Source organism: Nicotiana sylvestris, chromosome 7 (assembly GCF_000393655.2).
Source record: "Nicotiana sylvestris chromosome 7, ASM39365v2, whole genome shotgun sequence".
Taxonomy (NCBI): Eukaryota; Viridiplantae; Streptophyta; class Magnoliopsida; order Solanales; family Solanaceae; genus Nicotiana; species Nicotiana sylvestris.
The window spans coordinates 69,389,574-69,402,761 of record NC_091063.1 but is presented as its reverse complement, the minus strand read 5'-3'; the positions used below and the strand labels follow the sequence as shown (position 1 = coordinate 69,402,761).

At 36.3% G+C, this 13,188-nt stretch overlaps 1 protein-coding gene across 3 annotated transcripts; it reads left to right on the top strand.

The window, feature by feature from the left end:
• Nucleotides 1–170: 170 nt before the first annotated feature.
• On the top strand, nucleotides 171–11,404 carry LOC104221382 (cytochrome c-type biogenesis ccda-like chloroplastic protein). 3 transcript variants are annotated; one of them, XM_070150448.1, is made up of 12 exons: nucleotides 171–297; nucleotides 607–762; nucleotides 6,433–6,485; nucleotides 7,340–7,470; nucleotides 7,566–7,651; nucleotides 7,745–7,776; nucleotides 8,796–8,957; nucleotides 9,788–9,860; nucleotides 9,984–10,084; nucleotides 10,424–10,516; nucleotides 10,788–10,834; nucleotides 10,981–11,404. In XM_070150448.1, the coding sequence occupies exons 1-12, from the start codon at nucleotides 237–239 to the stop codon at nucleotides 11,051–11,053; spliced, it is 1,068 nt and encodes a 355-aa protein (XP_070006549.1). In that variant the 5' UTR covers nucleotides 171–236; the 3' UTR covers nucleotides 11,054–11,404. The 3 variants fall into 3 exon arrangements, with proteins under 3 accessions (XP_070006549.1, XP_070006548.1, XP_070006550.1); XM_070150447.1 differs by having other exon boundaries at nucleotides 6,430–6,485; XM_070150449.1 differs by having other exon boundaries at nucleotides 201–301; nucleotides 6,430–6,485.
• The last annotated feature ends 1,784 nt before the right edge of the window (nucleotides 11,405–13,188 follow it).

The window sequence follows — 13,188 nt, the reverse complement described above, 5'->3', positions numbered from 1 at the left end:
TTTAGCACGCAAGAACATACTACAAAGTTGTCTTATAGCTCTATAGCTTTAACAAGATATGAAAGTATAGTGATCTGTGTAATATATGAAACTTTAAGGAGTGTATACGATAAGTTAAAACTTTACAGGAGGTATGTGTAATTTTTCTTTAAATGGACTAGAGAGAAAAATGAAAAAATATCAGCGGTTCAATCAACAGACCAACCTCATTGCTATTAGTCTTCTACCTCTCTCTCATGGCGCTCCAGCTTGCTATCACTATCTCCAGCTTCAAGCATCTTCCACGAAGAATTCAGGGCAAGTAATTCCTCTTCAAACCTTGCCTGCTATCTTATGTATCCCCAATTTTTTCTACTTCCTTTTTTTTTAATCTGATTATTCTTGAGGTCAATAGCTCGGCCAATTCAGTTATTTGTTCCTTTTGGTACAAATTTTGAATTCTAGTGCTTCGTTAGAAGTTTTGACACATGTATTTTGGTCCAATTGGATATAGTGTCTGCTTTCTGATTATTTACTGTATTAAAATTTCTATTTAATCATGTGATTTCTGTATTAGATTGTTATCTAAAACTGCGGAATTCTACTTTTCTCTGTTCATTCTTCTAGGTGCGCATTGCAATGTGGATCAAAGGAAAATGCTTAGCAGAAACATCTCATCGGGCAAAGAAAAACCGAAGGATCTCTGTGAAAATGTTTTTTCTTTGTCAAAGGCTTGCACCAGTACTCCAATTAGATGCACAATGTTCACCAGTGCTGTCTTAGGTATTCTCCTTGGACAATCTCAGTAATCATGAAAGTTCTTACTAGGGAGAGGTATATTCTTTTAGCATTCTAGTTCAATTGCCAGGGAAAATCATATATATGATGTTGATGTGCTCAGCAGTAGTAACATGTCCAGTTGTCCACAATTTGAGACTTGACTGCATAACCAGTGGCGGAGCCATACAAGGGGATTAAAAAATGTCAGACCTGGGATTTGAACCCCGTTGCCACTTTATTAGAACTTTTGCTTGACATAAGGGGATTCAACAGCTAATTTATAACCAAAACCTAGTTTCTGCCCTATTTGCACAGTATAAATTTTCGATGATGGGGAGTCAATTGAACTCCTTTCATTCAAGCAAGCTCCGACTTTGACTACAAAGAGCAACCAAAGATAGAAGCAATATACACAGAAAAAATATTACTCTAAAATATGCCTTACTAAAACGAGCAGCCAATCATTTCTTCAAGCGGACTGGTATATGTGCTTCAAAACGTAAAACAGAAGCTTAAAAGATTGTCTTGACAAGACTTCTTAATCCCCTAGAAGCCTTGCATTTCCTTGCCTTCTAAATTTTCCACTAACTGCTAAGGGAGCAAACCATGCCATATTGCTCAATGCCCCACTGCACGTTTTCTCTCACTAAACCATAACATGGTAACAAAGGCAATTCCTTTGAAGGGGAATCATGATCCGTTCAATCCAAAACATGTTCTGAACTGCTTTGGCGATGGAGTAATAAATGAATGACCAAGTCAAAGATTGTAGCTAGGGGTGTTCATAAAAATCCGGAAACCTGAACCAAACCGAAAACCATACCAAACCGACCAAAAAAACCGATACTTTTTGGTTTGGTTTGGTTTAGTTTTGGTTTTGAAATTTAAAAACCGATCAAATTTGGTTTGGTTTTGGTTTTAATAAAAAAAAACTGAACCAAACCGAATATATGAGTAGCTATTTTAAATTTATTATTACACCTATATATATATATGTATACTTTTATACAAAGTTTCAAAATTTTTATAATTAATGTTAATCGTTTGCACTTTTAGTACAGGTCTTTACCTTTATATTCTAGTTTGATTGGTAGTTTTCTTTTGTTAAGTGTAAGAATCTATTTCATGTTAAAAATAATATATTTTTAATTGAGTCCTTAAATTATTCATCACTATTTGATTCAATTATCATCAATATATCTTGGTAAATAATAGATTTCTCAAAGGGCAATTGATTTGATAGTGTTACGTTGAAAATGTGATCGCCGAAATATGTGTTTGGTAGTGTATGTCTTATATTTAAGAAAAAACCGACATAAACCGAATCAAGAAAAAACCGACTTAATTGGTTTGGTTTGGTTCTAATATTTGAAAAGCCGACTTAGAGAAATCAGCCGGTTGCTCTCCTGTCTTCACGTAGCCAGTGGAGATCAAGTTCTCCTGAATCTTCTCACGAATAAAATGGCAGTCAACCTCAATATGCTTAGTTCTTTCATGATACACCAGATTTGACACAATATGGAGGGCAGCTTGATTGTCATACCAGAGTTTTGCTGGTATTGGATGCTCTAACCCAATTTCAGTCAACAGATGATGTATCCACATAATCTCACATGTAGACTGTGACATAGCTCTATACTCGAATTCTGCACTAGATCGAGATACAACACTTTGCTTCTTACTCCTCCATGATACCAAGTTTCCTCCAACAAAGACACAATAACCTGTAGTAGATCTATCAATTTTCGATCCAGCCCAGTCAGCATCTGCAAAACACTCAATACGAGTATGATTGTGATTGCTATATAAGTCCTAGAGCTCCTTTCAAGTAACATAAAATCTGTTCCAAAGATGCCCAATGTTTGACTGTTGGTGCAGACATGAACTGGCTAACAACACTTACCGCAAAAGCAATATCTGGACGAGTCACAGTAAGGTAGTTTAATTTCTCAACTAACCTCTTGTATCTCTCTGGATCGTCAAAAGGATCACCATCATCTTTCATAAGATGCACATTAGGAACCATTGGAGTACTGTAAGGTTTACCTGCCAACTTTCCAGTTTCTGCAAGCAAGTCAAGAATGTACTTTCTCTGAGACAAAAGAAATCCCTTCTTGCTTCTATTTACTTCTACTCCCAAAAAGTATTTCAACTGGCTCAAGTCCTTTGTATGAAACCTAGTATGCAGAATAGACTTGAGGGAAGAAATCCCAACATAGTCACTTCCTGTGATAACAATATCATCAACATATACAACGAGGAGAATAATGCCAACTACTGATTTCTGATAGAAGACTGAGTGATCGCACTTACTCCTTTTCGACCCAAACTTTTGAACTACCTCACTGAACTTGCCAAACTAAGCTCGTGGACTCTGCTTCAAGCCATACAAGGACTTCTTCAAATGACAGACTTTCCCATACTCCCCCTGAGCAACAAAACCGGGTGGTTGCTCCATATACACTTCCTCCTGAAGATCACCATGTAGGAACGCATTCTTGATATCCAACTGATGTAAAGACCAATTCTCGGACGCAACTAGAGAAATAAATAAGCGGACAGAAGTGAGTTTGGCAACCGGGGAGAAGGTGTCAGAATAATCCACCCCATAACTCTGAGCATACCCTTTCGCCACAAGTTTGGCCTTAAGTCTTGCCACAAAACCATCTGGATTAACTTTAACTGTAAAGACCCACTTGCATCCCACTGGTTTCTTTCCCTTTGGTAAATCTACCAAATCCCATGTGTGGTTGTCCTCTAAAGCATGTATTTCCTCAAGTATTGCATCAGACCATCCGGGATGATTCAAAGCCTCCTTCACTGTTTTGGGTACGGAGATGGAGTCTAGAGAAGCAATCATAGATCTAGACGTAGAGGATAAGTGGTCATAGGAAACAAAGTTAGCAACATAATATGTCGATTTGCAAGTACATGTACCTTTGCGAAGAGCAATAGGAAGATCAAGGTTATCTGGAGGATCAGGCAAAGAAGAATAAGATGATGCAGGAACTGGTGCGGGACATGTATCATTTGTCTCTCGCCTCCGTGAATAAACTTGAACAATTGGAGGTCTTGCTGGAGCAGGTACTGATGGCATAATAGTCGATTGGTGCTCAATAGAAGAACTGGGAGATCGAAGAGTATCATCTGATTGTTCTGTCAAAGTACGGGTAACCTGATATACTAGCCACTCATCTTCCTCCCCTGGCTTGTAGAAATGGGAGGTGCATAGAAGAATGGTGTAGTCTCTAAAAATACCACATCAGTTGACACTAAATATTTGCCAAGCTCAGTAGAATAACATCGATACCCCTTCTGAAGGCGAGAATAACCCAAGAAAACATACTTTACAGCCTTGGGATCCAACTTGGAAAGAGATGGTCGAACATCTCGAACATAACATGTGCTTCCAAACACCTTAGGTTCCACCGGAAATAATGACTTGTTCGGAAAAAGAACACTATAAGACACATTACCATTGAGTACACTAGATGGCATGCGATTAATCAGAAAACAAGCCGTAGAAACCGCATCAGCCCAGAACTGTTTAGGAACCTTCATTTGGAACAAAAGTGCTCGAGCTGTCTCAAGTAGATGCCTGAAAAATGAGTAAACACTTCAGAGCGGCTCTTCATAAAGTAAATCCAAGTCATTCGAGAAAAATCATCTATAAAAGTGACAAAATACTTATGCCCAGTTTTAGAAACAACCGGACATGGTCCCCAAACATCAGAATGGACCAACTCAAAAGCTGACTCAGCTCGCTTATTAACCCTTGGACTTAACGAGATGCAATGGTGTTTTGGAAATCGACATGACTCACAATCCAATGATGAAATATTCTGAAACTGAGGACGGAGCTTCTTTAACAAAGGCAAAGAGGGATGTCCAAGTCGACAATGTGCTTCAAAAGGAGACACGATATTAGAGCATGCAACAGACCGTGGCTCCCAGTTATCAAGAATGTAGAGATCACCAGATATATATTCTTTACCAATAACCTGCATCGTCTTAAGATCTAAAAACAAACAATGATCGGGAAAGAATGCAACATAACAATTAAGGTTTTTGGTAATTTTACTAACAAAAATCAAGTTATAGGCCAAGTTTGGTAGACTTAATACAGATGACAGGGTAATAGAGGAAGTTTGTTTAACAGTCCCAGATCCAACACTGCTACAAGTTGATCCATCAGCTACAGTAACCGGAGAGGGTGCTTTATGTGAGCGACAGCTAGAAAAAATATTTGGATTACCTGTCATGTGATTTGTAGCACCAGAATCGATCACCCATTTATTGGAAGAGGTGATAAGACATGTTTTATCTGACCCAGCAAAGGCAGTAACTGAAGAAGATTCCTTAACTGATTTATGATGTTGAAGGAATTTTAGAAACTCATCCGAAACCAAGATTGTTGGACTAGGAGTTGTTGCATTATTATTCTTTACCATCATTTTTTTTCTTTCAATAACAAACTGATTAAACTAACAGAGGTCCCCGTAGCTAAAAGATACTCAAACAGATCCAGGTAGATACGAAATTAACAATCTATTAAACATGATTCAACTTTAATAATCCACTCAACCAAATCAGAGAACCAAACGAATTTGTCCCCAACTCAAACAAAATTAGAGACCAACAAAGTTTAAGGAAAGACCCAACAGACAATATCAAGTCACTAATCGATCACCACAGTGAGTCAAAAATAAAGATGCAAGCTTCTCACACAGGCAACCTCCAAGAAAAATAACACATAATTAAAGAAATCGAATAACCAATAAACCAAACTCAAACCTGACCAAACAAAGTGAGAATAAGATTTGGTCTGAGGTTGTTCTTTGCCAAAATGTGGTTCTATGATCAGAGAACCACCACAAGTCAACTGGAAATGTCAAAAAGACCTCAGATTAGCTTCCGACCAAGGAATTTCCGGCAGCGGATTCGACTCAACTCCGGCGAGCAGTAGACCCGCTCTGATACCATATAAAGTATAGAGACAATAGAGAAATCTCTCTTGTGTTGTATTCAAGAAATAACAAGTATATATATAAGTACATAGAGCCTTAACTATGGAAAGAATCAAAAAAGAAATCCTATAAGTCTGCTGTGAATCCCTATAATTATGCTAGCTATGTATATTACATAAGATTATATCTACATTCAGATTATGTCTACATTCATTATCTAACAGTTTTTTTTAGGGAAAAACCGATCCAAACCGAACCATGAACACCCCTATAGCCTAAAATTACTCTTATACTGTGATTTTGTTCCAGTGATTTTCTTCATCAAAATCAAATCCCCTCACTTACATGGGCATCTGAATGACATTAAGGGAAGCTGGACTCACTTGAGTATACTGATTTACTCAGAACTGCTGATGCCTTTTTACTGTAACTTGCTGAGCCCTGTTGCAGGAATCATTATTTCTGTTTCTTTACTGATTATGTATTATATGAGCTGTTTCATGTGTTTTTTTCAGATAGTTTGTGGACTTGAGTTGTGACATCGGTATTAAAGTCATTGAGTAACTGTAGCTTGCATTTTATATTGGCTTTTCCAATGGTTTGGACTTCTTCTTTTCTGTTTGTAAATGCTTGTGCATATTTTCATAATTATTTCATGCTTTGCAAGAAGATAACATTAATTATTTCTGTCTTCACATTTTAGCAGCAAATTTGGTTGCAACACATGCTGCAGATGCTGGGACCATGGAAAACATGATGGTGAGGATTCTTCCTTGTCAACCTTAAGTGTCTTACTTTGTTACTTGGTGCTTGTTGTCTCTTCTAGCCAGGGGGAAGAGGGTGCTTTGTTTTCTGTTGCATATATCCCTGGGCTATTGGGCTCTGTAAAACCATCATAGCACATGATAACATAAGATGACCTATCCAACATCTGTTTGATCCATGTTACCTTTTCTTTCTTCTTTTCTGTTCCCACTAGTCTCAAATTTACGTTCCATGTACTAATTACGTGGATGTGTGTCTTTTTTTCTGACCTATTGATTCTTTTCTTAGTACTCTGTTCTGTTTACTTATTCTTTATGAAAATAACAGTGACAGGAATAACATTAACAATTTAGAGTAAAGTAGTTCATAGAAGACTTTTTCCTGAGAAGCTAAATTTGTTGTACTTTCTGCAGCAGTTTGTATGTCTATTTTCTGGCTTAATGGAGATTTGTACTTAACAATCTTTATGGCGATAACATGTGGAAATTTTAATCTTTTATACACCAGTGTTAATGATGACACATTAATTAGATGCCTGGTTACATAAGATATGAGACCCTTGTTCAAACCTCAACAATTTGAGGGAACTGATGAACTATATAAACTTTGGACTGCAACTTGACCCACTGATCGAGCTAAATGAATAAAGCCACTTGTTCTCTGTACTGTGGGCCCAATTGAGTTTTATCTTTTTTATGCGTAGTTGCATTTGCTGGACATTTTTCTGTGGTTTTTTGCAATATAAGCTGGTATTCATTTGCTAGTGGAATGTATTGTCACATAACACACCGGTAAATCTTCACTGGATCATATGCTAAGGGGACTGTCATTTTCTTCATTGGCTTCAGGATTTTTCTAGTGCTGTCTATACTTTAGCTGATGGAAGCGTTGGAGATATTTTTGGTGGCCTTCTGTATTCTGCTGGTCAACAAGCTAATGAAGCTGTTCAGGGCCAGTTGACTGCTCTTAGTTTCACCAGGTCTAAATCTTGTATCATTTAAATTGCGTCTGGTACTGATAAAATGTATTTACAAACGTTTTGTAATTCTGATTCTTAGACTTTTCTCTTTGCAGTGTGGCCACTATTTTTGGTGCAGGGCTTGTAACTAGTCTTTCCCCTTGTACACTCAGTGTGCTGCCTCTGACCCTTGGTTATATTGGTAGGACTTGGAAGTTGAATCTTTGCTCTCTAAATATGAATCATAAGGTCTCTCCTCTCTGATACTATTTTTTGTTCTTTGAAAATGGTCTAGGGGCTTTTGGCTCTGGGAAAAGCAGAGTAGCGGTAAGAACCTTAACTTTATATTTAATTTTTTACTGTTTGTTCTTTGTCCTTTCCATTTTTGATGTGCATTATTTGCAATGAAGGAACATAAATTACATACCATATAGAAAATATTTTCCAGGTTTACATGTAAATCCTTTAAGGGGTGAATGTTATTTGGCTTATATGTCTTGATGGACGGCATGTGTATGATTTTCTCTATGATAATCATCTGTCTCAATTTCCACTTTGGGGCGTATAGAAAAAGTTCGAAATGATTCTAGATTTCAAATTCTCTTAACTAATCAAATTTAACGTTGTTTTTATTTGCGTAGTATTTGATGTGCATTATTTGCAATGAAGGAACATAAATTACATACCATATAGAAAATATTTTCCAGGTTTACATGTAAATCCTTTAAGGGGTGAATGTTATTTGGCTTATATGTCTTGATGGACGGCATGTGTATGATTTTCTCTATGATAATCATCTGTCTCAATTTCCACTTTGGGGCGTATAGAAAAAGTTCGAAATGATTCTAGATTTCAAATTCTCTTAACTAATCAAATTTAACGTTGTTTTTATTTGCGTAGTATTTGGTGTAACATGGCTACTGTAAATTTCACGAACTCTGATGCCATGGTTGACTTCCTTAGCTCAGTACAGAACTTAGTAATGGCACGTTACGTTTGGCTGTAACTCTCTCACATCATTTGCTTTTTGCTGGTTGTCATCCATAGAAGTTACACTTTACTGATAAAAATCATAAAAATATTGATCAAGTTTGAACTTCGATGTGACGTTTTTCCCATCAAACTAAGTTTGCAATCTACTAGAAATCAAACTAATCTCTTAATTTTTATACTCCACATCCAACCAAAAGGTGCGATATTTAATGTGAAAGGAGTACTAGAAAGTAGAAATTGCAGTTTCTATGAACAGAGCTTTGCAGGGTTCTGCATTTTCCACCTGACAACCTACTAGGGCATAGTGCTAGTTCAAATTTCATTGTTTTCACTTGGGCTATCCTCTTGGACAGGTTGTTGGGGATTCAATTGCATTTGCCCTGGGATTGGCAACCACGCTAGCACTGCTGGGCATTGCAGCTGCATTTGCTGGAAAGGCATATGGGCAAATAGGACAAGGGCTGCCTGTGGCTGCTTCTTTTTTAGCTATTGTTATGGGTTTAAACCTGTTAGAGGTAACAACATATGTTGAATGTTTAAATAGTGTGGTAATATCCTTTTTTATTTTTAAGTATCAGTTGAGTACTATTGTTTTTAATCTTTATTGAAACCATGGTTGCATTTTTGTTTTGCCTGATCTTCAGAGCTTTGTCCTATTAAGGTATTAGGGCTTATTCGTTTAATATATTAATAATTTTGCTTGCATAAATAAGTATCAGTTAAAAAAAAGTTGATGTTCTTATGCAATACCAGATGTTGCAACATCACCTTTATTGTAATGAGAACTTGTATAGGAAAAGACAGTGTGATATGTGTTGGCGTTTGAATAAAATGATGACTGATAGTTTTGGTACCTGGATAGTGAAAATTGTGGGTAAAACCATCAGATCTAATTACAATTGTGTTTTTGGATTTAGTCAAAATTATGCTTTTACTGTTTAGAGGTTTCTTAGACGCAAAACATGCGAATATAGGTACAAGTCATATTAATGATTGGTTTGGAATTAGTTCTAGTCTTGAGACTATCTTTCTGACCCTTATGACGTATATGTTCCTACTGAAGTTCATAATTAAGTTTCGTACCAGCAATTAACATGTTCCATACTCTTCCCTCCATAATCAAAAGGGCAAGTCAATTCACTAGAATTTGGGGAGCTTTATATTAGCATGTTTTATGTTTTAACGTTTAACTAGTAGCAAGAACTGAATGAATTTATCATCGAGCTTTATGAAAACAACTATAAATGGTACAAAAGAAGCATTATTTGCTAGTTTTCAGTTTGCGTTATTGGTTCCGTGCTTATATGCATTTACTTATGGTCTTCCTTCAATAACAATGCTGCAGGTAATAGAGTTACAACTTCCCTCATTTTTCGACAACTTTGATCCTCGATCAGCAGCTGCTAGCTTTCCTTCAAGTAATTAGCTATAACTTTTACCCTTCATTCTTGTTAGGACATAATCTCGGTTAGTTTGGGTATGGGAATGCTTGCGGTAAGCTAGATATTATAGTTTGACATTTTATACATTTGATTGTCTAGGTGTTCAAGCTTATTTGGCTGGTCTTACATTTGCCTTAGCTGCGTCACCATGCAGTACACCAGTACTAGCAACCTTGCTCGGCTATGTTGCTACTTCTCGGGTACCACAAATTTTGATATTTTGGTTCTCAGGATGATGAAATGATGGTTATCTTATGTTTGCTTCTTTTCTTTCTTTGGAAAGGGGCCTTCCAAAAAAAGTGACACAAAAAGCACAAGCATATGACCACCATCTTGGTCATTTTACTTAATCTTTGAGAGAATTAGGGTTATGTCATCAGGATTTCCTTCATATAGAAGTATTTTATAATGCATGCCGTGAATCAAATAGTTCAGCACCTGGCATTGACCATTAGAATTGCACACTGTCTTTGCATGTTATTTATTTTGGTTATAACTAGGTTGAATATAATTATCTTCTTAATAATCTTCTATAACAGGATCCAATCATTGGGGGCAGCTTGCTGTTGACATACACAACGGGCTACGTTACTCCCTTACTTCTTGCTGCCTCTTTTGCTGGAGCATTACAGGTAATCCATATGGTCCAAATAATTGTTATTGTGGCCAGCAACCTTTAGATGGTCTGAGGACCTCATGTTGCAGCATCCACGTTATAGAGCTCTGCATTTTAAGACAATTATTTTAAGAATTCTTTCTCCACTTCAATGCCACTCATCCTGCTTCCTTGTCTTCTCTCATGTTTCTTACGATTACTCTTGCCTGCTTGAGTTGCTGCTTGTATACGTTCATTATAAAATTTTTTCACCATTTAAGTTCTGACCAACTGCATGTCATTTGCAGAGTATACTTTCATTCCGCAAGTTCTCAGCATGGATCAATCCAGTCAGGTAAATTGTCTGTGAAATTTATGGCACAATTAGTCAGAGATACCTTAAATTTCTTCTACTTCAGTCACTTCTTCTCTAATACCATCTTAATCACATTCTTCTAGTACTCATCCAGATATTTGCCTGCTTAATTATTTATTTTGCAGTGGTGCACTACTATTAGGTGGGGGTGTCTATACCTTTCTCGACAAGCTTTTTCCGGTGACAATGGCTATGTAGGCTAATCAGCTATTCAAATAGCAACAGCTGGAATGGGGATGAGCTTTACCTGCTTCTTCTTACTGTTTGAGTTGCTTATGCTCAGGCACAGCATCGTTGAGTTACATAGATCAAAGTTTCAAGTGAATGAGTAAGCAAAGGTACCATATGTACATTGGATCTGTAACTTTCACTCCTACATCGTTGTAGAATGTTGTTGATATGTACCGGATATATCTTTCAGTTAGAATTAAGAAACAATAGAATCATGTATGTATGAGAACGTAATGCTTTTGTGTAAAGAGATAAAGTTGTAAGATCAATAGAACCTTTATTTCAAATAAAATTCGATGCACGGATAGCTTCTGATAAGGTGTCTCCTTTATAATTATGCATTAATTTTAAAATGAAATGCCATGAGACAAAACATGGTGAGTGTAGAGAGCTCAACTTCAAACCAAGAGTTCGAGCCACCAAAGGAACAAGTGCAGAAAACCATTATTGACAAAAGGGACGATTGGTGGGTTATTCCCAAATGTTTTAGAAGTTACGCTCATTTCAGGTGTACATTTTTCTAATTTAAATAAGAGAGAATTTTGACAGAATAGTTAGTTATAGCTTATCTTACCCCATCGTCTGAAGCTGTGAAGTACTGAGCAGTTACCTATCTCTTCAATTTCATAATCAACTTCTATTGAAGAATTTTGGAAGAAATTCAAAAATAGTTAGATTTATAAGTGATCATTCAAAAATAGCCACAGTTTCAAAAGTAATCGAAATTTAGCCACTTTTGATGTAAAGTTAAATCTGAACAAAAACACTGTTCAATATCCGGAAAAATACTCCAGTATATTATACTGGAGTTCCAGCATAAGTATACTGGAACTCCAGTATATTATATTGGAGTTCCAGTATAATATACCGGTATAGCATAATATACTGGAGATTGGAGCACCTGTGCACCATCTCCAGTATATTATACTCGAACTTTCTGCGTGTTGGAGTTCCAGCATAATATGCTAGAAGTACATACACAGGTGCACCGATCTCCAGTATAATATGCTGGAACTTTCCGTGTTGCAGTAAAATAGTGGCTATTTTTCAATTTTGCAAACGCTGACTATTTTTAAATGACCAGTCCGAAAACTGGATAGCTCGTGCTATTTTTACAAGACTTTTACATGAGTTAGTGACAAGCATTTATAAAGAGTAGTGCTTTTTTTCTTTTTCTTTATCTCGTTGGAAGTTTTAATTTGTTATAAAGATATAAGGAAATCAACATTCCTTTTCCACTGTAGGTGTTATAAATTTATTACTCCATTATGTTAAGTATGCCCATCTTTAAGAGTGACATTTAACCTAAATTTGATATTCTTAATTTGGAAAAGAAGAGAAGTGTTTATTTCATTATTAGGATGACATGTGCGAAAGCAGCTGACCTATGGTAGCCAAAATAATAGAAGTAAATAAAAAAGAATAGATTAAAAAGAAAAAAAAGTAAAGTATATATTAATAATAACTTGATGGGAGGGACAATTAAAAAAGAGCTGGGTGTCCACTACCGGTATGGCTTTGAATGCAAATGCTTTAGTGAAGAATGGGGGATCTGCAGTCTTATGAACTAACAGTAGCGCTGCATCTACTTTGGTTCAGTTCTCATTATTTTCTGAAGTACTTTAAAGCTGCGTGACGATAAAACTCATTATCTGCTGAAATACTTGAAAGTGTCGTGACATGTTGTGAATAACTTAAAGATTAAATATCCTACTTTATGTCCATCATCTTTACTTTTTATACTTATAGAAAACTATGTAATTGCAATGAAAAGATACAAAGAAGGAAGAAGTATACAAAGAAGAAAACACTTCTTCCTTCTTTCTATCTCTTCTTATTTATATTTTACTGCATTGTTTTTATTTTATAATAGAAAGCTTTTCTCTCATCTGTTTAATTAGAGTCTAACATAAAGCTACATGGATTAGGGCTGTTCATTCAGATCGGATATCCGAAATCCGAACCGATCCATTCAATTTTGGATTTCGGATTGCATCGGATTTCAAATTGTGTTTTTTAAAATTTCGGATTTCGGATCGGATTCGGATTGGTATATTTTAATCCGATCCGATCCGAAATCCGAAATTATTAAGGCATGTATA

What these genes read in the sequence shown, in the direction of transcription:
- LOC104221382 (XM_070150447.1), top strand. Translation starts at nt 237, where the DNA reads ATGGCGCTCCAGCTTGCTATCACTATCTCCAGCTTCAAGCATCTTCCA. An exon ending in GGACCATGGAAAACATGATG is followed by an intron (nt 6,486 to 7,339) that starts GTGAGGATTCTT and finishes CATTGGCTTCAG; the next exon opens with GATTTTTCTAGTGCTGTCTA. An exon ending in ACTGCTCTTAGTTTCACCAG is followed by an intron (nt 7,471 to 7,565) that starts GTCTAAATCTTG and finishes TTCTCTTTGCAG; the next exon opens with TGTGGCCACTATTTTTGGTG.